This window comes from Osmerus mordax, chromosome 23, assembly GCF_038355195.1.
Source record: "Osmerus mordax isolate fOsmMor3 chromosome 23, fOsmMor3.pri, whole genome shotgun sequence".
NCBI classification, from domain to species: domain Eukaryota; kingdom Metazoa; phylum Chordata; class Actinopteri; order Osmeriformes; family Osmeridae; genus Osmerus; species Osmerus mordax.
In genome coordinates, this window is record NC_090072.1 from 3,668,296 (window position 1) to 3,695,285 (window position 26,990).

At 49.1% G+C, this 26,990-nt stretch overlaps 2 protein-coding genes and 1 pseudogene across 2 annotated transcripts; 1 reads left to right on the forward strand and 2 right to left on the reverse strand.

Annotated features, from left to right (window-relative positions):
* The first annotated feature begins 1,230 nt into the window (after positions 1-1,230).
* ntn5 (netrin 5) lies at positions 1,231-16,404 on the forward strand. The gene is given in 11 exon segments (XM_067261342.1): positions 1,231-1,248; positions 7,640-9,117; positions 9,805-9,993; positions 11,340-11,489; positions 13,498-13,548; positions 13,998-14,078; positions 14,500-14,597; positions 14,599-14,671; positions 14,674-14,741; positions 14,743-14,823; positions 14,825-16,404. Coding segments are annotated over 10 exon segments (2,568 nt in total). The 5' UTR covers positions 1,231-1,248; positions 7,640-7,649; the 3' UTR covers positions 15,134-16,404.
* A 1,691-nt stretch (positions 16,405-18,095) lies between these two features.
* On the reverse strand, positions 18,096-20,497 carry LOC136967605 (active breakpoint cluster region-related protein-like; annotated as a pseudogene).
* A 3-nt stretch (positions 20,498-20,500) lies between these two features.
* On the reverse strand, positions 20,501-26,704 carry si:dkey-33c9.6 (active breakpoint cluster region-related protein). Its single transcript, XM_067261451.1, has 17 exons — positions 26,634-26,704; positions 26,448-26,551; positions 26,133-26,237; positions 25,202-25,513; positions 24,970-25,077; positions 24,820-24,874; positions 24,680-24,732; positions 24,357-24,494; positions 23,944-24,065; positions 23,624-23,783; positions 23,356-23,481; positions 23,003-23,078; positions 22,572-22,667; positions 22,242-22,316; positions 21,821-21,918; positions 21,570-21,679; positions 20,501-21,373 (listed from the first exon to the last, which is right to left on the reverse strand). Exons 1-16 carry the CDS (start codon positions 26,683-26,685, stop codon positions 21,587-21,589), a joined length of 1,773 nt encoding a protein of 590 aa, XP_067117552.1. The 5' UTR covers positions 26,686-26,704; the 3' UTR covers positions 20,501-21,373; positions 21,570-21,586.
* Positions 26,705-26,990: the final 286 nt, after the last annotated feature.

Here is a 26,990-nt window from a genome sequence, read left to right on the forward strand (position 1 = left end):
CAGCTTGGTGGTTAAGGAGTCTATAGGGAAGTGGAATGAAGATTGATTTCTGTGGTTCTCCTGTGTTGCTTTAGCATGCTGCAACACTTTAGGTGTCAGCTCTTCGTCAGAGAACACCAATCAATGTCTCTACCTTGTACAATTTGTTCTTACTCTGTCACAAAAAACTTGTATGTTGACCTTCCTAATTATTAAGAAGAATGTTTGGCAGAGACAGTGGTTGAGTTGATCATTGCCTCATCTTGTTTACATCCATTTATGTGGCTCCATGGAGATTGCCCGAGGGGCGGGTAAAACAACTATTACATAGTTTACTAACCTCACCCTCCCACAATAGTTGGGTGACCCCTAAGCTATCAAATATCGCATTGCTTTATATAAGGGTTGTGAACGCATCTAGGGTCCTGTTTCTTGCCATACACCTATCAAATCAAGTCTGATAGTGATTTTATTGCATCTGGCTCAGGGCTCTGAACAGTGTGGCGTGTCTTTTATTCACACAAAAACGTGCCAAAATGTAATGGTGATAATGCACAATCGTGCTGTTTCCCCCCTCAATTTACTTTATTGCACTTGTCCTCCTTCCAAGGATAGCATTTCTAACTACTTGAGCACGCACACACACACATAGTCACACACACACACACACACACCTGGGGAAACATTCCTCCAGGGAAGTCATCAATCAGTTTTATGGGTTTCTCTGGGAAAGTTTCCTCCTCTGCCGTCCACCCTGCGCCCCATCCCTCCATCATTTCTCTTTCTTTTATTTCATGCTTTCCATCTGCATCAGCCTTTGTTCGTCTGCTGTAGGTTCCACTTCACTACCACATGTGTGAGCAGCATGCGCACGCACTGAAGTTCCCACTACAACCTCTGATAATTGGAACAAATTGGCGGATCTGAAGCTTTTTTCAGACCGTGTATGATGTACGAACGAAGGTCAGCCACTTTGTCTCATAGTATCCTCAAATTGCCCGCTAGCTGAGATGGACTTCAGTCCAACCCAACTGTAGCCTATAGGGACATACTTGGCAGATGTGCGTTGTTTGAGAAGAGGCAGCGTCTGTGCGTTTACGTCAATTTTTCTGAACCGCCCGCCTACCGGGGCGTTCTGCTGCGAGTTGGTTCCCCACTCCAGACGGCACAGTCGGGGCCGCACTGTTCACTTGCTGTGCGCTGCTTTTCTTATTGATCCAGACTGCATGAGCAGACAGCGAAAGGAGATCCGACATTGGGACGCATATGGTGAGTATTATTTATATTTTCCTTAATATGTCTGGCTGTTGCTTATTTCTCACCGCGGTTCACAGGGTTATATATTTAGAATTGGCATTGACAAGTTGATTGGTTGGAGTCGACGAGAGTGCCAAAGTTCGCGCTACAAGCTGTGTTCAGTATGAAAAAATAGATTCCCGAGTTAAGTCTCGATTGTAGTAGATCTCATAGAAAATGTATATTACAATAAAGCATGGGGGCTAAACGTAATAACTTACTGCTGCACCCCTACGTGTCATTTTACAAAAGAAATAGGCCTATAGTATTAATTTGGTGGTCAGTTTATTCTAGTGACGATGAGATCAAATGAACATCTGGGTCAGTAATGGGTTCCATGTCTATTTTGTGTGTGTGTGTCAGTGAGTGTGTGTGTGTTTATTTATTTACTATTCAGCCTATTTATCAAATTTGAAAAAAAATCATCAAAATATTTGTTGATTTTAGTTTATTATATTAATTGCCAGACAGACAGTTAAGTTAAAATTAGGCTATGATTTTATTATATAAAGGTCTTATCCGTTTGTTTTGTGAATATGTGTTAGTATTTTAATTATTTTCTGTATCCTACTTCGGTTGTTTGTCTTAAACAATGTTGCCAGGGCCTGAGGCACACATTAATCAGGCATACATGATGAATGTAAGCTAGCTACTTATTTCAGAACTAAAAAAGATTAATAGTGATAATTATAATAAATTAGCGGGTGTAGTTAAATTGAAATGATCCTGTTTTGTTTGAGCAAATTGAGCATATCGTAATTACTGTAAGGAAACCATGCTTGGGTTATTGTGGATGGGAAACAGTTTGGCTGTGCGCATGAAGACTCTTGCCAAAATAATCTTACTAAATATGACCATCATCTGTGTTAAATGATCCAAATACCGGTGTTTTTCTTAAACCCATTTATCTAAGTCATAGGCCATACAACTCAAATTTATTCGCTCAGTTGCTCACTTCAAAAATATTTTTAAGCTCCAAAGATAACACCCGTTGGCTGTAGACTGTGTGCGGAACGTTTAAATTACATAATTGACCACAATGGTTTTGTAATAATTATAATTATAATATTTAGAATCGCAATCATCATCACAGTCCAGGTCATCATTAAAAAATAGTAGTATCCTAGTTTAATTGTTAAACTATTTTTCGTTTTAGTCCCAGTTCCGTCAAGGTCATTTACGTCGTGTTCACTAAGATGTGTAATAGGCTCAGGCTTATTTCTCCTACATAACCTATATTTGCTTAGTTCCTGATATTTAGCATATAGCACATGTTTATTCAGACTAGGCTATTTTATAGACTACGGTAGATTTTATGACATTATTTTCATATCAAAGGTTTAGGCTACATAAAACAATATTGTAATGTCTAGCATATAGACAAATCAAAACCAAAGTCAACACTCAAAATTAACCAACAGAAAAATATCATATTAATCTGTTTTAATTTAGTTTTTCTGGTGGCCTGCTATTAATTAGTCTACCAATAATTCACTAATCGCACAATTAGGCCTCTTTATTTCCATTACGCCTCAGGTTGTTTTTGGCATTACTTTTACATGAAATCACGGACAATGATTTCATGTCCATCTGTTTTTTAACATCGACATTTGAAGCGAAACCTCTAAGGATATGTGCGTTGCCAACTTGTGTGATAGGTTGTAAACTAGCGTGGGAAAAGAGAAAACATTTACTCTTTAAAAGTATCATGGCATATGTTTTCTTATTCAGAACCAAAATATGTCAATGCAGGCAAGCAGAAGTGTGTCTGGTATGTTTTAGGCGTTGCTTTATTTGTCATTTCCGTCAAATCTTTCCCATTTCTCTTCTCGAATCTCGGCTGAACGTGAGGCGTCGCCGCGGGAGGCCCTTTGGCGGTCTGTTGGAGATGAGGACCTGAGGGACAGCGGCCTTTAGCTAAAGATACGAGCTGCGATAATCCATTTCGCGCGGCCTGTCAGTTGCACCTCCCTCACCGCCACACTAAAATTAGATTATTACACCTAAAACAGGGCTCCTGGAATCCACTCCGTGTGGAATAACACGCCGGGCTCAAGCGGGAGCACACCGAGGGCCGGAATGCCGTTGGGGAATACAGGGACGGTATAGTAGGCTACAGCCTATTGCGTTTCTCTGCATGTCTCACCCCGCGGGTTTAGACGCAGTGTTGTATTTCGGACGGGCTAAGGACAATAGGAAATTAACAAAGGTGTTACTGTCAGCTGTGACAACATGCCCAAACAGCTGCCTGAATCAGCTTCACACAGTTGGCCTTTTGTAATTGATCAGATAGACTTGATTTAGCGCAGCCTGATTCAACACACAGCTCCAGGCTTTAGCACAGGATGCAAAGAGAATATAGTCTTGTGAAAACTAGCTTCAGATTAAGCATCGTTTCACTGAACTACATTTAGCTTCCGCTTTTGCTTCAAGGTGTAGAAAACTCAAATGCTAATACAAGTGATTATATTGACACACCAACCTAGGACTACAGGCTACTGTACAACATTGACACAAATATGTCATCATCATCCCAGAGTTTCCCCTTCCCTCATCTTGTTCGTTGCTCCACATAGCAAGGCTGTAATAATAATAGCCTACATATTGGGGGGGGGGGGGGACACATCCCCCCCAATATTCAAATCTGGTCAAAATGTCCCCCCCCCCAATATATTGATATAACAATATAAATGTGCTACGCTACGACAGGCAACCACGCACGCTGTCCGAAATGTTCATAAAAAATGTAATTCGTCTCCCCCAATGTTGACTCCATGGTTACGGCCTTGCCGTAGAGTCACGCAGGGATGCGTGCTGTGTGGTGACGCAGCAGACGTGGTCAGCTGCGGGCACAGGCCCGACTGCTCCCCATGACGAGGAATGTTAAAACGTGTGAGACAGGCCAAAGCCAGCTCATCTGCTCCTTATAACCTAGCTCCACACACACACACACACACACACACACACACACGCGGCCTCAGAGCTCAGCATGGAACGCAAGCAGCAAGAGGAGCTGACAGGTAGCGAAGGCCAGAAATCCTCCTCCACCATTTCCACTTAAACACCACAGTCGCTTTCTCTCTCTCCTCCTTTACCTTGCCATCAGTCTCTTTAACCGTGTCCTCCTTGGAGCCTGTTTGTTTACACAATGCCCATTCATTAACGCAACGTAACACACTTTTACTGCCAGTCCCACCACGTGTCCACACTGTAGTAAAAGGGTGTCTGGGTTGTTAGGCCTGTGTACCTTGCTTCTGGGGCTTGAGCTCCAGTCTCCAGCCCCTGCCATGTTCGACTATGCTGTAAACATGTCCTGGGTTGTCAGCAAGTATTTTTCCAGCACTCGGCCTGCCAAGCCGGGCATAGCTGCCCGTAAAGAGCACCCCTCCAGAGATATCCTTGACATCACCTTAACAGTTCGGGCAACTTTTCTGGTCAAGCTAGATCGATAATGCATATTTGTTTTTGAGGAAATGTATCCTTTGAGAGTTGTAAATGGGGAAGTTGTGTTGGTGAATGTTTACGGTGAAGTTGTAGGCCTACGCATACTGGGAAGTCATTTGTGCGCTCATTCCGTGAGAGAGTTGTCGTGGAACGTCACACGAGTTCTTTAAAGTCTGAAAGCTTGATTGTCGTGGAATGCCACTCATCCTCCCCCCCCGTTCTTCCGACAAGGCGGGCGTGTGAATTTATGGAAAGCGCCGGAGAAAAACCGTTGAAACCGTATCCGGTGGGTTTCACAGGCGGTGCCAGACTGCCGATCTGGTTTCTATGGAGCGGAGGGGTCCGGATTGGGCCTGGGGGCTGGAGAGGGGTTGGTGAGGGGATGTAAGGCGGGTGTGGGGGGAGGGGTGTACTGAAGACCCAAGAGATGTTCTCTGAAGAACATCCATCCATCATGTGGTTGTGATGGCGGTGCAGTCCATGTTTAATTAGTAATGTAACCTGACCAAGATATGTGTCAGATCATGCTACAGGAATGTCCACCCTACCCCTAGCCCCCATAACCACTCACTTGCTAACCAACCAACCTTCCTCCTCCACCCCCCCCCACCACCACCACCACCACCACCACCACACCACAACCACCACCAATAAATGTACCTACTTACATATTTCAGTGCCACTCTGCTCATGTTATGCTTGGCCAACTCTTTAAAGTTACATATATAGTACTGGATCTTCCTATGTAGCTTTTACAGTTACATGTATTAAGTGTTTCGTGAAGCATAACTACACAATACATATATACATACATTCTGTCTCCACTTCCTGTCTCCTGTTGCCGCAGCAACTTCCCCAGCCAAGACACTGACGCCCAATGAAACCTGAGATCCAATTAATCAGAGGATCAATTAATGAGGCCAAGGGTTTTTAGCAGTGTGTTCAGGTTCCCATGGGGCATGTCGCAACACGTGTGGAATGTCCAGGGGTTGGGGGGCGAGGAATAGGGATAGGGGGGTACACCGGACCCTCGGAATGCAACCGTCAACAGTCGGACCGCTCGTCACCTCCGCCCAGCTAAACGTGGCGTTTCCAACAGCAACACCGCAAAACACCGCCTCCCGATTCCCCCGGTACACCTCATCCACCTGGACCAGGAGCGGGTCGGTCCACTTTGTCACAGCTCTGGGGACGGCAGGGGAGTTAGTTTGAGAGATTGCATAGGGAAATATAAGATATTCCGGTGGATGAGGGAATCCTAACCACCCTCTGAGCCCCCACAGTGCTGGGGGTCCTGGGGGAAGCCTCATGTTTCGTCCCCAGGTCTAATTAAGCGGGATGACTTGCACCGGAGCCGCACCCCACCCCTCTCCTCTCTCCCCATCTCTCTCTATCTCTCTGTCACCCCCTCTCTCTCCTCTCCCCCCTTTTCTCTCCCCTCTCCCCCCCCCCTCTCTCCTCTCTCCCCATCTCATCTCCTCTCTTCCTCTATCCATTTCCTCTCTCTCCCTCTCCCTCTTCCCTCTCTCTCTCCTTCTCCTCGCCTCTATCATCTCCCTCTCTCCTACGGGGTAGGTTTATACTGCCCTGCTGACTGGGCTGTCAGTGTCAAACGCTTGTTAGGACATCATCAATCTAGCAGCACTTAGGAAAACTCTCATAACAGAAGGAAGGGGGCAGGTGATAGAAAGAGAACGAGGGGGGAAAGGGGAAGATAGAGTCTAGAGGACGGAAGAGGCAGCAGTAGGGGAAGTGGGAGAGGAGAATATGGAGAGAGAGAGAGAGAGGTATGGAGGGGGAGAAGGGGGGAGAAAGTTGAGAGGTCCACCGCAAATGGGATAGACATTTATAGAGAGAGAGAGCGCAGGGAGGAACTGGACGAGATGGATTCCAACAATGGTCGTCTTTGTGAGTTTAGTGTGAAATCTTGGGTGTGGAACTTGTGCTTGCTTTCCCCAAGGCGACTTGAGGACTAGAAAAACCACCATGTCTTTTGTCCTCATAGATCAATTTTGTCAGGAAATAAGTATACAGATGCATTGTTCTCTTATGTCTTCCAGCGCAAATTAGCAAACCTTATCCGGTATCGGTTCCTGACAGGGGGATGAATTTATCACCATCCCTCCTAGGCGGGAAGGGATTTGTTCAACACAGTTAATGTACAGTTAGCACTTGTAACTTACAAGTCTGTGTTTGTCCGCGCCACGGAAGCGACCGGACAGAGGCCCTAGTCGAACACGCATTTCTCGCGTTCTCCCTATAAATCTTCCCCTCCATCTTCCACCCTCCTAATCTCCATCTCTCCCTCCTCTCCGAAACACTTCTCTCCCTCTATCTCACACACACACACACCCCCCGTCTGTTTCTCACTCTTTCTCTCCACGCCGCCCTCGAGTCCATATCGCATGTGCGTCTAAAGCCTGTACAGAGATTTGAAAAGGACGACCATAAACTTGATGGATGTCGTCCAGCTTGTGTCTTAGACCCAGCTGTTGGGCATGGTTTCTGTCATCTGCAGACAGACCTGCTGGCTTGTTCATACCTCCACACTCGTTCCCCCAAGAGAGAACCCTAATTAAATAGATTTTCAGAAGCAGTACCAATTCCTGGTTCGTATAGACACCTTAAGAGATAACTGAAAGAATGCATTGGACCAAATATGCTTGAACCATAGAGATCCATTTCCATTGATAGTACTTGTTGTAATCCTGCAATCGTAGGATTCATTGTGGTGGTGAAGACTAGTATGTTTGTAATAAAAAGCCTGACCCAGGAGGTCTCTTTCAGAATAGCCCCACTTTTGGCTTCAAAAGCAAGTTGTATGAATCCATCAGTAAATGTTCTTTTCATGATTTGAACCCCCCCCCCCCCCCACCTCACACACACACAAACTCACTTTGTCTGTCTTTCAATCCTACAGGCTCGATGACATGATGTTCCTGCCCTTCTCCCCTCCCTTCTCCCCTCCCTCCCTCTCTCTCTTCCTCCTCCTCCTTTCCCTCCCTCCGTCCCTCCTCTCCCCGGCCCTCTCCCATTCCCCTCTGAGCTGGACCTCGCCCCATGACCCGTGCTACCACCTGGACGGGCGTCCACGCCACTGCCTGTCAGAATTCATCAACGCCGCGTACGGGCTCCCCATCAGCGCCGCCCACTCCGTGCGAGGATCCTCCGAACGCGACGCCAACATCTCCTCCCTCACGGATCTCCACAACCCCCACAACCTGACCTGCTGGGCAGCCCAGGGAGGGGTGTCGGACGGTGGGGACTGGGCCGTCACCCTCCCCCTGGGCAGGCGCTTCGAGGTCACCTACATTAGCCTGCAGTTCTGCCAGCAGGGGGAGCCCTCCGACCCGGTCTCCATCTCCATCCTCAAGTCCATGGACCACGGGAGGACCTGGAAGCCCATGCAGCACTACTCCAGCGACTGCCCTGGGAGATTCGGCATGCCGGCCCAGACCGTGGCCCAGACCAGGCACCAGGAGACGGAGCCACTGTGCTCTGACCCCCGGCCTCTGCAGAGGCACCGGGGGGGCATGGTTCTGGCCTTCTCCACCCTGGACGGAAGGCCCTCCTCTCCGGACTTCGACTACAGCCCCACCCTCCAAGACTGGGTGACGGCCACAGACATCCGGGTGGTGTTCCACCAGCCTGAGCCGAGGGTGGGGAAGGTTGAGGACAAGGCAGGGGAGGGTGGGGGCGTCATAAGGGGAGGAGGTGGGGTTTTGAGGTGGCGGGCAGGCTCCAAAGGTGTGACTGGAGATAAGGTCACTGGGGATAATATGTTGGGCTTTGTGGAAAAGGAGACAAGGACAAAAAATACAGAAAACAGAGGGAGGAACGGGGCTGAGAAGATGGATAAATCTTGGAGGCGGGGCCACAATAAAGGGGCGGGGCAGGGGGAGGAGGGGCATAACGTAACCAGGAAGGAAGATGGAGACCCCCATCCCAGGGATATCGCTACTTCCTCTAAGAAAGGAAGTAGCAAGGGGAAAGGGCGTGGCCGCAAAAGGGAGGGACACCATTTGAGGCCATGCCAGGATGGGAATTGTGATTGGAGGGTTGAGGGTCAGGGGCGGGACAACAAGGGGCGGGAATTCAGGCGACGGAGGAACAACAATCGTAACTCCAGACAGAATTCGAGGAATCTCCAGTTGACTCGTCCCTCTCCGCTAATGTCCTCCCCTCCTGTCCGCCCCCCCCTGGCGCTCTCAGACCTTCAGGTGGGGGGTCGGTGTAAATGCAATGGCCACGCCTCTCGGTGTCGCCGCGACGACTCAGGACGGGCTGTGTGTGTGTGCGAGCATCACACGGCGGGGGCGGACTGTGATGTGTGTGAGGACTTTTACTACGACCGGCCCTGGCAACGAGCCACGCCCACTCAGCCTCACCCATGTGTCTGTGAGTAGATCTTGTGTTTGTGTGTGTATGTGTGTATATATGCATGCGTATGTGTGGGTGTGTGGGTGGTTTTTAATTTTGGGGGGTGTGACAGAATGTGTCTTATTTGTGTGTAAATTTATATATAATCTGCAGCATATAATCTGGGCTGTTACCACATAGGCATTGGCACACAGCATTCAATTATGAACGTTTTTCTCCCTCCCTCCCTCCCTCCCTCCCTCCCTCCCTCCCTCCCTCCCTCCCTCCCTCCCTCCCTCCCTCCCTCCCTCCCTCCCTCCCTCCCTCCCTCCCTCCCTCCCTCCTTCCCTACCTTCCTTCCCTCCCTCCCTCCCTCCCTCTCCTCCCTCCATCCCTCCCTCCCTCCCTCCCTCCCTCCCTCCCTCTCCTCCCCCCCTCTCCTCCCTCCCTCCCTCCCTCCCTCCCTCCCTCCCTCCCTCCCTCCCTCCCTCCCTCCCTCCCTCCCTCCTTCCCTACCTTCCTTCCCTCCCTCCCTCCCTCCCTCTCCTCCCTCCATCCCTCCCTCCCTCCCCCCTCCCTCCCTCCCTCCCTCCCTCCCTCCCTCTCCTCCCCCCCTCCCTCCCTCCCTCCCTCCCTCTCCTCCCTCCCTCCCTCCCTCCCTCCCTCTCCTCCCTCCCTCCCTCCCTCCCTACCTCCCCTCCCTCCCCTCCCTCCACCCTTCCCCAGCATGCGAGTGTAACGGCCACTCCTCCAAGTGTAGGTTCAGCATGGAGGTGTTCCAGCAGTCAGGCCGGCGCAGTGGGGGGGTGTGTCTGAAGTGTCGGCACCACACGGCGGGGCGCCACTGCCAGTACTGCCAGAACGGCCACACACGAGACCACAGCAAGGCCCCGAGCCACCGCAAGGCCTGCCAACGTCAGTCACATAAACACCCCCCTGATGGGTGTGTGTGTGTGCATGTGTGTGTGTGTGGGGGGGAGGGGGGCTAGCGCACTTGTCCATGCTTAAGAGGTTAAGCACATGTGTGTGACTAGCTAGGCATTTCCTTGCCAGAAATTCTAAGTGTGAGACTGAGTTTATGTTGGTGTGCGTCTGTCTGTCTGACTGTCTGTTGGAAGGTATAGCTCTCAGTATGGATTTGCATCTATGTATACACACCACCTAGTCCTGTAGGGGTCTGCCTCTAAGCCGAGTCACTGTGTTTATGGGCTGGTTCCACATGGTGAGAAGTGTGTGTGTGTGTGTGTACCTGTGTGGTGCATTGTGTGTGTGTGTTTGTGTATTTGTGTGTGTAGGCTTGCTCTTCCTTCTCTTGTGTCCTGCTGGCTGCATCTGCCTTGACCCTTGACCTTTGACAGGTCACATGTCCTTAGTGACAGTGACACCCGGTGGCACACTGCTCATTAGGATGACAGTGGGTTGTATTTAGACACCGTTATGGCTCTGTGTATGTGTGGCCAAGTGCCTGTTTTGCTGCTTAATTCTATTAATATTTAGTTTTACCAGCTATCATATTTTTTATAAAGACCACTATAATTCTATCTATCTATTCTATCAATCTTTGCAGTATTAACATCAAGTGTTTTTTTAATTGAAGACTCCCACACAGGTGTACCTCTCCCCGTTGATGTTGTTACCGTCCATGTGATTTACACCTGCTAGAAATACAGATAGGCCTCAATCTTTAAGCCGTGGAGTGTTTGGAGTAGCTGTAGGAGTTTGTTTAAAGTAGCAGACTGGAGTTGAAACAGACCCACTTACATAGAGAGCTTCCACTCGCTCTGTTTCTCTCTTCTCCCTCCTCCCCCCTCGCAATCTCCTTACCCTATTTTTCTACTCCCACTCCTCCACATCTTTCTTCATTATCATTCAGCTCAGGCTTCAAGCTTAACTTGTGGGTGCTGCGCTGACTTCTGTGTAAATCAAATGTCCAATTCAACTCAGCTATGTGGATTACTTTGTAACAGTTGATCTCTCTCTCTCTCTCTCTCTCTCTCTCTCTCTCTTTCTCTCTCTCTCTCTCGCTCTCCCTCTGTCATTTTTTTTCTCTCTCTCTCTCTCTCTCTCTCTCTCTCTCTCTCTCTCTCTCTCTCTCTCTCTCTCTCTTTCTCTCTCTCTCTCGCTCTCCCTCTGTCATTTTTTCTCTCTCTCTTTCTGTCTCTCTTTTTCTCTCTCTCTCTCTCCCTCCTCTCTCCTCTCTCTCTCTCTCTCTCTCTCTCTCTCTCTCTCTCTCTCTCTCTCGTGTGTCTCTCGCCCTCCAGCATGTCAGTGTCACCCTATGGGTGCGGTGGGCCACTGGTGTAACCAGACGTCTGGTCAGTGTCTATGTCGGGACGGCGTGACGGGGCTCAGATGTAACCGCTGTGCCCCTGGGTACAAGCAGGGAAGCTCTCCTCTGCGCCCCTGTATACGTAAGTCCACCCATGCACAGTTTCACCAGAAGTATGGGGATATATGATCACGTCTGAGATACTGTCCGCCATCTTGGATCTAGACTTTACATAACCTGAATCCCAAATTCCATACTTTTACCACATGCAATTTAGTAGGTACTACAGTTCTAGCCAGTATATGAAATGCGACTTGTTTGTGACATATATATGCTACTTTACATGTCAAAATAACAATGTGTTTTAGTATTAACTGGCCTTCAAGGCTTAATTGATAGAGTCGATGTGAGAATAGACTACAATAACTTCAGAACACAAACTCAAATTTCTGATAATTACTAAAGAGTAGGCTTAGGTGTGTATATGAGAACACAATGTTGGCTTTCAAGAGTCAATTAATGTCATTGTCACTCATGAGGACAAACTCAATGACTCTCCTCTCTCCTCAACCTCGTTTGCTCTTGACCTGATTTAGATGAATCCTTGAACCAACAGTACTAACACCTTATTAAACTGTAGCTCAGATCTAAAGTGACCGCTGTAGGTCTCACTGAGTCCTATATCTCTGGCTGGGGGTGTGTCCCGGTTACCCCGGTATCTCCCCTCTTAGCGACAGTTTCCACGGCAGCCAGTTAGGCCTCCATGAACCCTCTATTCTGATCTAGGATTAACTATTCAGAATCAAAGGGATTTTCGTCCGCTTTATCTTGGCTTTCGCTGCCCGCTTTACCAACGGCTGAGCGCTAATCCGCGCGTGTTGCTGCGGCTAATCGCAGGAGTGCCGACAAGAGAACCGGCGGACGGCGACACTTTTTAAACTTTCTCCGATCATGCGATGCGGGCGCTATCCACACTAGCTTCGCACCTGTCGCCCCGCTCAGAGCGCCCGTCACAAGTCCAGACTCATAACTCTCCCAGTGAAAGGAGGTGAGTGAAAGAAAACCGTGTTTGTTTTTACTGCTTGTCCATCTTAAGGGGGCTATCTATAGCTGCTCTTTCTCTTCCTCTCTCTTCTCTCCTCTCTCTCTCTCTCTCTCTCTCTCTCTCTCTCTCTCTCTCTCTCTCTCTCTCCTCTCTCTCTCTCTCTCTCTCTCTTTCCCTCCTCCTTCCCTTCGCCCAATGCACCAAAGGGAGAGCCGCGAGCTAAAAACAAAGTCAGCCACCGTGAGTCCCCCACCTTTGTGGGCGCAGGGAAGTTCACTTGTCCCTCGCACACACACACTCGCGCACTCTCATCGTCGAAACACGCCAGGTGTGTACTGTACTCATCGCATCCTCTACATGGACTAAGGTCACACACAGATACATTGAGGCTTTAAAACTGACTTCAACCAAAAGCATGCACACACAAACACACACCTCTCCATTGGCTTTTGCTCCCCCCCCCCCCCCACCCCCTCAGTCATCCGGGTGGGGGTGTAGGGTGTCAGTGCCCCAGTTGTGTCAGGAAGGACGAGAGAGGCATAGGGGCAGAGAGAGATCGAGAGAGCGGTGGTAATATATGGAGGGCCTTGCAAGCCACACACACACTTATCGGAGGGGCCAGGATAATATATGGTTCGCACAGCAAGTCACCCACATGCAAGAACACACACACATTAAGTTAAATACGTCTGCTACTGGGTCGTGTGTCTACCTAGGTGCTAGTAGAGACACTTAAAAAGAAACACATCATCTGGCTTTGTTTTCTTACTGGAGAACAGTGTAAGTGTGTGGGTGGTTGTCAGAGGGCATGTTCCAGACCCCACAGGACCACACGCACACACACACAAAATCGTCCTCCTGACACACACTCATCTCCTGCATGGACATTCCACCGAGAGGCATCTGCACATAGCACACATATTCACATTCTCGACCATTACACACGCACACTTACATGCACGCACACATAGACACGCACAACACACTCAGTAACCTGTCACTTAGCGGCACAACGGCAGCCCGTGTGTTTCAGCAAGGACAAGCTCAAAGGCGTTTGTATATGCATTCCATTCACCTGTGTATGTCAATGTCTTTATGCACTCAGGAATTCAAGAGGTTGCCCCCACCGCCATGTACCAGCCTCAATACAGCATAGGTGAGGAAAACTGCATTGCAAAAAAAGACAAAAAAACACTTTAGAATATCTAAATAAAATCAATTACAATATATATATATATACAATACTTCCAAGTACTGCATATTCAACTGCGCTGTGATACTCTTTTTTGTGGGTTGGGGTATGTGTGTTGTTGGCTTTCAGTTTTTGCTATCTGCTTCCCTCTAGTGGTGCGGAGAAGAATGTTTTCACCTGTTGCATAGAGTCATCTGTTAGTTACAGGATACTGTGATGACAAATACAAGCAGGCATATTGTAATTAGTGGGAAAAGACATGTGCTGATATGCCTGCTAGAATATGCCCCTCGCTCATTCGTTACATTCTCACTCTCTCTTTCCTCTCTTTCTTCTCTCTCTCTTTCTCTCTCTCTCGTTCTCTCTCTCTCTCTTTCTCTTTTTCTTTGTGCGTATCTATTCCTCTCTTTTAGCTGAGGAATGTATTTCGTACTGCCAACCCTCCCAGGTCGAAGTTAAGATGAATCTGGAGACCTACTGTCTAAAAGACTATGGTTGGTGTTTTCTTTGTGTACATGCCTGGTGGTTGATTTTTATTATCAATAAACACACTCTGAATCTCATTGCCACCTTCAGCTCTTTCTCTCTCTCTCTCTCTCTCTCTCTCTCTCTCTCTCTCTCTCTGTCTCTCTCTCTCTCTCACTCTCTCTCTCTCTCTCTCTCTCTCTCTCTCTCTCTCTCTCTCCTCTCTTATGTCTGTCCTCCCTCCCTCTCACCCCCAATGTCTCTCTCTCCTTTCCTCTATGTCTGCCCTCCCTCCCTCTCACCCCCAATGTCTCTCTCTCTTTCCTCTCTATGTCTGCCCTCCCTCCCTCTCACCCCCAATGTCTCTCTCTCTTTCCTCTCTATGTCTGCCCTCCCTCCCTCTCACCCCCAATGTTTCTCTCTCTTCCTCTCGCCCCCCCCCCCCCTCAGTTCTGAAGGTCCAGATACGGGGGATGGAACGTTCTGGTCCCTGGTGGCAGTTCTCCATCTGGATCCAGACCGTCTTTCGTACAGGGTCTCCCTCGCGCGGTGCGCAGGGGCCCCCAGGCCCTCTGGGTCCCTGACCGGGACCTGGGCTGCGGCTGCCCCGCCCTCCACGTGGGCCGACTTATCTGCTGATTGGTGCAGAGGAAGGTGGGCGGGGCTGGGGCCCGGAGGAGAGCAGACTGGTGGGCTGATAGGTCGACGCTGGCACTACAGTGGCGTGAGCACTGGAACCCCAAACTGAGGGGGTTCAGGGGGCAGGATAAGAGGGGGGCGCTGCCCTCTGAAGTCTCCGGACCACCAAGGGGGGATAGCCAAGCCCCAGAAGGGTTATATCCCACCTCATCTAATGCCAGAGCAAGAGACTGAAGCGTACACAGCAAACACACATCATCCACCGACACACACACGCTCGGTCGTTGCGGGAGACACGCCCGCGCAGGAGGCCGAGGAATCTCTCACGCCGGACACACACGTCCACACACACTCTTCACACGGCCAAACTCACACACAACCCTCAGCCCCCCCCCTCTCCCTCCATCCCCCCGCTCTTGTCTGCTCCACGCAGAGTCCCGTCTGAAGCAGGAGGATGGAGAGAGAAAGAACCAGCGATGAGGGGAGGGGGCGAAGAAAAGATGGGCTCGGACCCCTTCTGTCCAAGAAGTTCGGCGACATGGAATAGCCCCAAAATGGGGAGAACTTCAAACTCGTTCGTTTGAAAGATCACACACTGGAAGGCTAGAGAAACGGGTTCCCTCTCCCACTGACCCTGGCCTCCGTGAGGGAAGTTGCCAGGTTCTTGGAAAACAGATGCCTGTTTTCCTGCCTCAAAGGATCTCAAAAAGATCAAAGTCTCTTGTCCCCAGCAGTGTGTGGCTGTGTGTAATGATCAAGGGTGCTGCATGGAAAAAGAATGTTCCTCTGATTCCTTAAGTTTCAGATAGAACCTTTGGTGCAGTTTGGAATCTAAATGGTTCTTTCCGGAACCTACATGGGGCCTTTATTCTGTAAAGTTCTACTGTTGTAACAAGGGGTTCTATAACCCTCTTGTTTAGAGAGGTCTCACGACCAGAGAACTTAGAATGTTTTTTTCTACTGAGTAAATGTTTTAATCTGTGAGCGACCTGAACACTAGAAAGTGGAGCAAAAATTGTGATTTATTACGTCTTATCATGGCAAATTATTCTCTGTTTTCTGTTTCTTAAATTTTACTTTGGGTATTTATGCTTGGAATTATTTAGTTGTATTTTGATGGAGAAAAACGATCTAAATCAAACGTGCTGTTTTGGTGTGACTAAAAGACCACAAATTACTCAATGACGTCAGAAAAGAAAAACTACATTTTGGTTTGTGTCTCAAAATAACACAGTTGAACATTCTACCTCAAGTTAAAATGAACATCGGGATAAGAAAATGTTGTCGTTTTTCACACTATCATACAGCTGCTTATACTGTTAGACAGTTATAATTCTGCCACTGGGGGAAACATACACACACACCCACACAAATACCCACACACACAAACACCTCCACACACATATATACAAATATAAAGGTTGTGACAGACACACTTTTCGATACATTTGACAGAGGACATAGCAGGCCGAGATCAAGGATAAACCCAAGCACAGGACATTCAGACCCAGACGAGATAGAGATCTAGAAAGGATTTGTCCTTTGTGATGTCATGGGTTCTGTTTTGGGTCCGGAACGTCCAGCCCTGTCGCCCCGTGGTAGGAGACAGATGGGTTGCTCCCATTCGTCAGCTGAGGTGTTTTGGCCAACTCTGTGTGAGGGATTGGTTGGCCAGCGTCATGTTGTAGCCTGAGATTGAAAATAAAAGCAGGAGAAAAATAGCCCTGGTGACTGATGACTCCCTCTATGGGACCTCACACACATGAGGAGGGCGGGAGGGAAGGGGGAGAGTGCGTGTGTGTGTGTTAGTGGACGGGTCATGAAAGAACGAGCGAGAGAAAGAGAGTGCGTGTTTGGGCAAATGTGTGTGTATCAGTATGTGGGTCCTCGATCATGCCTGCATGTGTGTGTCGGTGCTCAAGCATTCACATGTGTGTGTGTGTGTGTACATGTGTGTGTGTACATGTGTGAAAGAGGCACCTGCTCTGTTCTTCCAGGAAGCACCTGTCAGCAGGCGTCTTCACAGTTGACCCCCCTGACGACAGTGGGTTTGATCTGAAAACCCCCGAACACACACGCTTACACACACTCTCTAACAGACGACTTAAGCACAGACAAGAACAGCTCTACTGTGAGCCAGAGCTGAACATAGTGACTAAGTAGGCTGTGTTTACATTCACGAATCAAAACGGATCCAATCATATTTTTACGAGGGGAGTATGTGTGGCTTCAGCTAAACAGAGATGTTCGTGGAGCCAGGGTGCGTTGTCTCCAACAAGATAAGAACACATGTTATATACATGCAATCAACCACTCTCTGCCAGTAGCAGTGTAGTTAGTTTGATACATGGTTTGTGTATGTGTGTGTGTATGTTTGTGTGTGTGTGCGTGCGTGCGTGCGTGTGTGTGTGGAGCCGTATTTTCTGTCAGCTGAGTGTTTTTTTATGAGACCTGGGTCCAGCAGCCCAGTAAGAGCCAAAGTTCAAGTAGTGGCCCAGCAAACACCTCTGTCACCCTCTCTCTTCTCTCCCCCCTCTACTCTCTCTCCCTCTCCCTCCTCGCTTCCCCATTGGCTTCTTACCCGCTTCTTTTCTTTATCTCTCTTTTGTCCTTCCTCACTTCAGCTTCCCTCGTTTCACGTTTCACTTTTGTCATCCATATCTTTTCTAGCTCTTCCTCTCACAGACACCCAAGTCCAAGTTCAACACGTTACTTTTGCCTCCCCCTCTCTCTCTCTCTCTCTCTCTCTCTCTCTCTCTCTCTCTCTCTCCCTCCCTCCCTCCCTCCCTCCCTCCCTCCCTCCCTCCCCTCCCTCCCTCCCTCCCTCCCTCCCTCCCTCCCTCTCTCTCTCTCTCTCTCTCTCTCTCTCTCTCTCTCTCTCTCTCTCTCTCTATCTCTCTCTCTTTCTTTCCCTCTCTCTCTCCCTCTCTCTCTCTCTCTCTCTCTCTTTCTCTCCCTCCCCTCCCTCCCTCCCTCCCTCCCTCTCTCTCTCCCACCCTCTCTCTCTCTCTCTCTCTCACACACACACACAGGGCTTCTGTTAACCTGAGAGGGAGAGGTCAATCCCAGTGATCTGCAGCTTGCATGCCTTCCATACATACACGCCGCTGCCACGGCAACCTGACACCCCTCCCAACACCCCAGATTAGGACTAATCAAGCGTGCCCTGGCACCAGCCGACCGACCCCCCCCCACCCCCCACCCCCCAACCCAACAAACCCAACACCACCTTTTCCCAGTTGAAACCCTACCTGACCCCCCTTTAACACCGACTCCCCTTCTCTGATCAAATACAGTACACCACAACCTGCAGTGCAGAATATACAACAGATAACTTAGTGCCATCATTAGTATTTGCATGACAGATTCAGGTTGGTTCAAGAGAGGTCAAATACTAAGAAAACTGGTTAGTATGTAGGCTTAATTCATTTATTTTTGTACATTCCCAAACCCTGAAGTTACTACTAAAGACCAATGCCGCTAAATACCTCCAGGCCTGTTAGCTCCAACAGGCTAAGATGCTAACCTCCCTTTGTCTTTCTCACTTTTCTTTATCCACTTGTCCTTGCCTCTGTGGAAACTATCCCAGCCCTTCAGGTGTGTTCCTGGTGTCTTATTCATAGAGGTCGGCTCCCCTCCATTCACTGAAAAACAGACCTTCCTGAATTCCAGCCCCATTGTACACTGTCTTTGTAGTCTGCAATGGGAACCTTATTTTGGCAGTCGCGGGGGCGAGTGGGACAGGTGATTTACGACACAGAGGGCGGGAGGGTGTCTCAGGGAGTCCTTTGTTTCCAGGCGAGGTCTGGACGTTGTTATGGCATACTGACACACACTTACACACACGTCCTCGCAAACACGCACACACGGAGGCCTCGTCAAGACGTTGTGGGTCTATAGGAATGTGTGGTTATGGGAGTGTGTGTGTGTGTGTGTGGGGGGGGGGGGGGCTGGGATTAGGGATCAAAAGAAATGGGGGGGTTGGGGGGGCTGACGAGGTAATATTAGCCCACCCTGCCCAGGTGCACAAGCAGAGGGCCTTGAAAGGAGACCCCCCGGGTGTGGGGTGTAGGGGCGGGTCAAACGTGTGTGTGTGTCGTGATATGAACTCCTTCTAGTTGGATTTGAACCGTAACCAATTCAATTTCAAGCCAGGTTGATGAAGGTTGCTGACCTACCACCCTTCCCACAACATCTGTGTCCATGACCAACCTTCCATATTTCTACTTCCCATCATCCAAACACACAACTAGAGTCTGTACACAAAATCGGGAGGATGGAGGGTCCATTAGAACTACAATACTACAATCCATCCTAGCAATTGTCAACAACATTTACGAAAATAAATATTTTTACAGTGTCTGTGGTTGACAGAGAGTCCTTCTGTTGGCCAACAGTGATGTTTCCAGGAGTTTGGCCTCACATGATGGTGTCTTCCTCCTCATCCTCCTCTGAGTCATGAGGCATGGAGGTCCAGCCTGCAGGGAGGTGATCACACAGCAGGCAGAAGAAGACCACCTGGACCTGGACAGACACACAGAAACACACACACACACACAGGCTTTCAAATATCACATGAAAATAATCGGCCGGATACATTCTCTACATAATACAATAAACTATATTGTTCCAATGTAAATTGATTTGACATTAGATTATTATATATTTATTTTCACACATTTTCTTTACTGAGGTTGTCATGACCCACCTGCACAACTACCTCCTGGGAAATGTCCACTCTCGGGAAGGAGTTCCCCAGTGTGGCCACAGGTGGGCGCAAGAGAGTGGGACCGAATACTGTGGCCAGGTTCATTAATGGCATCTTGTTCACTTCCTGCTTCTCTGCAACCCTGGAGAGGAGAGAGGAGAGGAGAAGAGACGAAGGGAGAGGAGTGGATAGGAGAGAGGAGGAGAGAGGAGAGGAGAGGAGGAGAGGAGAGGAGAGAGGATGAGAGGAGAGGAGAGAGGAGAGAGGAAAGGAGAAGAGGAGAAAGGATGAGAGGAGAGGAGAGAGGAGAGGAGAGGAGGAGAAGAGAGAGGAGAGTTTTGAGTGGATGCGGAACAGGACAGGGGACAGCAGAGGAGGCGAGGGAATAAGAAAGGGGGCGAGGGAAGAGGGTAGGAGGCGAGAGAGGAGCAGAGACACGTGTTACCTTTTGAGGTGGTGGAGGAGAGAAGAAGAAGGTGTTGATGTTGACGTCAGGACAGGACTGGAGCAGAGACAGCAGGGTGCTGATCCGGGTGCCCATGTCTGGGATATCTGCCAGAGGAAGTTGTACATCGGTGAGTGCGTGTGTGTGTGTGTGTGCGTGGGTGGGTGTGTGTATCCATGTGTGTGTGTGTGTGTGACTCACTGAGTGCATTGGACAGGTCTAGGAACAGCTCTGTGGGTATGAGTGGTTGGGGTAGTTCTCTGAAGTACAGCTTGAGGATTCCTGAGACAGCGTGTATGTCAACACTCCTCAACCTGGACACGGCCTCACGCAGACCTGGAGAGGGAGGGAGAGAAGGAGAGAGAGGGAGGGAGAGAAGGAGAGAGAGGGGGGGAGGGGTTAGGGGTTCAAATATGTCTTCAATTCTGTCCACACACACACACTCACTGGTGCTGAAGGCAGTCTTGAGGGTGCTGATGTCACTGAGGGCTCCTGATATCCTGTAGATGCCCAGCTCCTCCAGGCCCCTCCTCTCTACCTCCTCCACACAGCAGCGCACCACATGAGGCACTAGCACCCCCTCCTGCCTGGGGGGTGCACACACACACATGCACACACATGCACACACACACATGCACACACACACACACACACACACACACGCACATGCACACACGTGCACATGCACACATGCACACACATGCATACACATACACACACACACATGCACTCACACATATGCACACACACACATGCACACACACATGCACACACACACATGCATACAGACACACGTACGACCCACGCACACACAAACATGCACTCACACAAACAGAAACACACTGACGTTAGTGGGGAATTCCGTTGACTAGATTTTAATTTGACCAACAACAAACTCAAAACAAGCACTTTAAGTTGTAACTGTAACACAGACTCAAAACACCTTTTTGTTCCTGGACTGGTCAGATGAGCAGAAGTGGACCCTGGAACAGGGGAGCAGCACTTCTATACCAGGTGGTAGTGAGGTGGTAGCCAGGGTAACCGTGTATCTGGTGTAATAACTCACCCCATATAACCCTAACCTCTCACAGAATATGAATGAGCAGGGAAGTACAGGGTTGTGTATCTTCCTCTACACTAATGAATTTAAAGTACACACACTCATTCAAATAAAACCACATATTTGTGTTTCCTTTTTTCCGTTTGTCCATTCTTGCCACAGTTCTGCGGCAATTCCAGTTTTACAATGACACACAAAAGTTTCATTTCCTCAAAAACTATTTATGTGTAAAGGCTATAATTTAAAAAACAACAGCAATACAATTTCTCGTAAGTGTCCTATTTTTGTGATTGGTTGGACTCACAGCGCTACAGCTCCAATGGGAACACAGAACACAGGCTGTTGCTGGTCAGGTGTGATGCTGGGCGGGGTCCAGTGGGTGGGGGAGGTACTTCAGGAAGAGGGTCACCTCCACCTGGCCCAGGGATATGCACCGTCTCTTCCACTGTTTCTGTAGCACGGCTGGGTCCAGCTGACACACACACACACACCACACACAGACACACAGAGATACACACATAGACACACGGGCATGCACGCACACACACACCAGCACACATACGTGCACACACACAAACACACGTAAACACAGGCCACACAAGAATGCAGAAGAACCCATGTTGTAGTCCCAATGACCCAGCTCCCACTAACACCACTGGCGTTCTCACCTGTACGGAGGTCTTGCCTAGAACCGTGTCCTCGGAGTCCCCTCCCTGCCCGTCTCTCGCACACACACGACCCTCATCTGCCGCGCTCCATCCACACGGAACGAGAACTCCTGGAAACACAACCCCCACCCCCAAGAACGTCACTTCCCACCATGTTGTTTGTAGAAAAAGATGGAATAAACACATGGAGACGGCGTGGAAAGGCCCGGCGTTTGCAGCGTCCGCTGGGTGCTGAGGGAGCGGCGGCTGACCTGGTGCCAGTGCGGGCACAGGGAGGGGACGGAGGAGTGGGTCTGGCCCTGGGTCGGGTAGAAGTCATAACCATCCACCTCCACGCTGACAGAGACACCTGCGGGTGGATGTCACTTTGTAAGGTGCACATACATGGGTCAGAGAGAAAGAGAGAGAGAGAGAGAGAGAGAGAGAGAGAGAGACAGAGAGAGAGAGAGAGAGAGAGACAGAGAGAGAGAGAGAGAGAGAGAGAGAGACAGACAGAGACAGAGACAGAGAGAGAGAGAGAGAGAGAGAGAGAGAGAGAGAGAGAGAGAGAGAGAGAGAGAGAGAGAGAGAGAGAGAGAGAGAGAGAGAGAGAGAGAGAGAGAGAGAGAGAGAGAGAGAGAGAGACAGAGGGGTAGAGAGGGGTAGTGATTTTTTAAGGAACGCTGGACTCACTGGCTGGCTGTTGGAGTCCACACGCTGACTGGATGGCCACACTCAGAGTCCCACACAAACACTGGTCCTCATCCTCTACCGGAGCGAGAGAGAGGGGAGAGAGAGAGAGAGCAGGGGTGATGATGAAAGAGCGTGAGAGTGAGGGGGAGGTAGAGGGAACGTGTGGGAGAGGTGGTGAGAGACGGTAGATGAGATGTAGAGAGAAAGGAGGAAGAGGAAGATGAAGAGTACATGTTTGACTCATGGTAAAAATCTAAGAGATTTTTACCGGCTGTGTGTGTGTGTGTGTGTGTGTGTGTGTGTGTGTGTGTGTGTGTGTGTTTATCTAACCAGTCAGTAGGCTGCGTAGAGGAGGCTGTTGAGTCATCCGTAGCTTGACACAGGAGCTGGTCAGGGTGAGAAGATCTGGTGGAACTGTTTCCATATCTGGCACACACACACACACACACAACCACACACACACAACCACACACACAAGCACACACAAGCACACACACAGACACTGTTGGTTACAAGCACTATTACAACAACAAAATTCTGTTTCACAAGCATTAAGGCAAAGGTAAACCAAAGTTACTACACAAAACACATGAGAACTTCCAGTTTTCTACATGATTTCACTTTTGAGACAAAAGAAATCCCATGCAACATTAGTCTGGTATTGTTAGTCTATGTATTTGTACCAGAGGATGTTCCAAACAGTTTTTGTGTGATTGGACTTTGACATGGTCCTACCCCCATGTGAGGTAGTTAGCTCTCACCTTCTCCTGTGAGTTTGAGGATGGCTTCTCTCCATTCCTCCAGCTCAAACAGGGAGGACAGCAAGAACATATGGCTCTGCAGAGAGAAGAGAGAGGGCTCGTATTCTGTGTGTGTGTGTGTGTGTGTGTGTGTGTGTGCGTGCGTGTGTGTGCTGGTACCTTGCCATTGGGGCTGTGTAGTTTCAGATTGAGGGGAAGAGAATGTATGTGTGTGTGTGTGTGTATGTGTGTGTGTTGGTACCTTGCCATTGGGGTTTTGTAGTTCCAGATTGTGGGGAGGAGAATGTGTGTATGTGTGTATGTGTGTGTGTGTGTGTGTGTGTGAGTGTGTGTGTGTGTGTGAGTGTTGGCACCTTGCCACTGGGGCTGTGGAGGACCAGGTAGGGGACAGGAGCGAGCGTCAGCAGCATCAGTTCCAACTGCTCCATCTTCCTCTTGCTTTTCTCCAGACAACGAGCTGTCAAACCCTTAACTAGCCCCTAGTTAAGGGTTTGACACACACACACACACAGACAGACTTATTCAGTCAGGTTTCTGTAACACTTCAACAACAGATTAGGGTCTTATTGCTTTGCACACATACACACGTACACACACACACACACACACATACACACACACCATGTTTGAGTGGCGTAGCTCTTGTCGTAACTGGAACATCTTGGCTCTGATGGTCTGTATGCGCAGGTGTGTGTCGGCCGATCGCTCTGTCTCTGCCCCCCACTGCAGTTTCAGACCAGCCAGGGGCAGGTACCAACAAAACCTGTAGTAGGTCTGCTTACTGGCACACACAACCAGCAGGCACACACACACACACACACACACACACACACACACACACACACACACACACAAACGTTTAAAGAACAAATGAACATATTTCAACTTGAGTGTTTGACACCAGATTAAAGAGGGGTGGCTTTAAGGCGCCTATTACTCACCCTGTAGCCCCGCCCTTCATCTTCACACACAGTAGCAGGTCAGTGTAGAGGAAGAGGTGGCGAAGGTTACGCCCTCCCTCACACACATCCACCACAAAGCCGTCACGCATCACCTGGCGTCGCTACACACACACACACCATGTTCTTCCTCTTTTAATAGGTCAGTTACAGCAGTGTATGAGAAAGGTTGCTGTCATTTCCGGAGTATTATACCACAGACTTCCAGGTTATGACAGTTGGTGACTCCGAAAGTATGTGTATCGCGTATCGGCGTGCGCACGTGCGTGCCTGTCATCGAGGAGGTGTCGTTAGCGTGCGTGTCTGTACGGGCGTGCACGTGCGTGCACGTACAGTATGCACACGGGATCCGCGCACACCCGAGCACGCTTTGTGTGCGTGTGTGTCCCACTCACCAAGGCGTGGCTGAGCGTGACTTCTCGCCTGCAGCGTGAGCCCTCGTTGAGGCCGGACAGGAAGCCGTGTGAAAGCCTCAGGGCTTCCTGCAGCACCGGGTGGTCCTCGTGGTTCAGAGGTGTGGTGCTCAGCAGGTCCTACACAGGAAGGGCAGAGAGGGAGGAAGGAAGGAAGGAAGGGGGGGGGGGGGTAGTGAGAGTGGTAGATGCGTCCAGAGTAGGTGCTACAGAGGGATCTGGGTCAGAGTGAGGGTAGATGGATGAAAGGATGAATGGATGGACAGAGCGGATTGATAAATGACAATGAAGCGTTTCACTCTTACATGTAACACTAAGGTCGTCTTGGTGATCCGATCCAGAGGCTTGTACAGAAGTGCTGTGGAGGGAGAAAAACAAGTGTCAATCAACAATGGGGGTGGGTCGTGTCCCGTCTCATCCAATTACAATGAAGTCTCCATCTTACCTTCAAAGGTGTACGAAGTCTTAATTTTGTCTATTCCATTACATGACATCATACTCTAGAAAAGGATTGAGATAGTGGACAGGGCATATTGAAACTAATGGAACATTGCCACGGTGATTTTTTGTTTTTGCGCTCGGAGTTTGACCTTACCTGTGATAGTTCTCTGAAGCACTGGTTGGTTTGTGTACACCTCCTCACAATCTCCACAGCACTCTCATAGTTATCTATGAAGCCTCGATACACACGCAGCTGGCTTACCTGGGAGGGAGGGAGAGAGGGAGGAAGGGATTGAGGGAGGGAGGGATAAATGGATGGATGGATAGATGGACAGATGGATGGAATAATCAATGGAATAATGGATTGGAGGAGGATTGGAACTAACCATTTTCAGGAACAGGTCCCCGACAGTTAACTGGAAGCCACCATGGCCTGTCACCATCTTCATCTCCGACCCACCAGCTTCATCTCCCACACAGCCAGACGTTTCCATCGGGCTTTGTTCTACTTGAGCTCCCTGGTCTGACTGCGGCCCAGGCCCGGGCCTCATTCCGGCCTCCAGCCTGGTCCTGAGGCCGGTGTAGAAGTCTCTGTGCAGATCCCTGAGTTCTGGTACTTGATAGAAGACGGTCTGGACCTGCTGGCTCGACAGGACTGGTTGAGAAGTCCCTGCAGAAGCCTTCAAGGCTTTCATAGGCTAGGGGGCGGGGAGGGAGAGGAGGGAAGGACAGAGGGAGGGATGGAAATGAAAGAGTAGAAGTAGACGATGGAAGGTTAGAGGAGTGAGGGAGGAGGAAAAAGAACAAGGGGTTGAAATGCAGTAAAAGCATTTCACAAGTTCAAAAGTAAAACCGTTTTCGACAGTTACTCCGACACTTGCTCGGAGCACCTAGCACATTGTGATATGAACACACACATATTAAATGCACGTTTTTTGTGGTTATCACATTTGCGAAAGCAGAACCGTCTATTCATGCCATTAAAGGGGAACAAAAATACCAGTTAAAAAATCCTCTCCTTCTCTGCTGTTTACTTCTCACAATTGGATTTAGTTCATGATTAATTTAGAATAAATTACTAGCTCATAAACTATTTACTGAACCTTTCATATCTTGAAAAGGCTCAATAGAACAGAGACAAGGGTACCGATTAGAACTGAGACAATGGCTGAAGCATAAGATAGAGAGTGTAGATAAGAGTGTAGATTTGCCCTCACCCATCACTGACTGTAGGCAAATAACTTGGCGTCAAGGTACGAGAGTGTGCGTTTGTGTGTGTGTGTGTGGGTATGGTGTGTGTGGTGTGTGTGTGTTTACCGTGAGCAGTGTCTGCAGTTCGCTGAGGTAGAGCTGCTCACTCTCTAGGATAGCCTTCAGGACGGTTAGCCTCCTCTCCAACAGGGCCTCTGGAGAGCACAGTGTCTAAAACAGAACAGGCAGAAAGGCAAAAGCCATTTCAAAACGTTCCAACTTGGCTTGTATTGAAATTTTCACAATGAAATGTAACAAGAAAGTCAAAGAGGGTGAACTTGTTTTTTAAAGAGGACTTGTTAAACTCTTCTAGAGTATTTTCTGTGGGAAGGAGAGGGAGGGGGGACTGAGGGGAGGAGGGGTCATTTCAATCAGACTTACAGGCGTGTCAGGTAAGTCCACACAATCTGACTGCAGAGGTGAGTGGAGATAAGAATCTTCATGGAATACATCCTCTTCAAGTTCAGGATATACTTCATCCTCTCCTTGAACACATACAGAGAAATACCAGTTGGACAGGCTACCATAACAGACACACACTCACACACGCAGACACATGTGACTTACCGGAGATGTTGTACGACTCCAGATAATTCAGTGCTTCTTTATAAACATCCATTGCCCTGAGAGTCTGTGTGTGTTCCTCTCCGAAACGGTTTTGAAAATGTGTCAGATGCCTGAGAGAACTAAGTCAGTCAACTTCCTGTTTTTTTGTGACAATGCATCATAAACGTGGCCTTATTTTGACAAAAGTGAGAAGGATGTCCCAATAAAGGTCTAACAGGAAATAGCCTAGGCTAATCTTTTTTTCATCAATTGTATTGCTTTTCTTCCTCTTGAAATACACGCGTTTCTTTTTAGTCAATCACTTTTAAACAGTTCTTATTTGCACAGAGTAGTTTCCTATATAGAACAGCTTGGCGC

Bases quoted from the DNA above. Each gene is read 5' to 3' on its own strand.
- si:dkey-33c9.6 (XM_067261451.1), bottom strand. From the start codon at position 26,685: ATGGATGTTTATAAAGAAGCACTGAATTATCTGGAGTCGTACAACATC. The intron at 24,733-24,819 runs GTAAGATGGAGA...CTCCCTCCACAG, and splicing joins GACTTCGTACACCTTTGAAG to CACTTCTGTACAAGCCTCTG. The intron at 23,079-23,355 runs GTGCCAACACTC...TTCTCTCTGCAG, and splicing joins TCCACAGCCCCAGTGGCAAG to AGCCATATGTTCTTGCTGTC.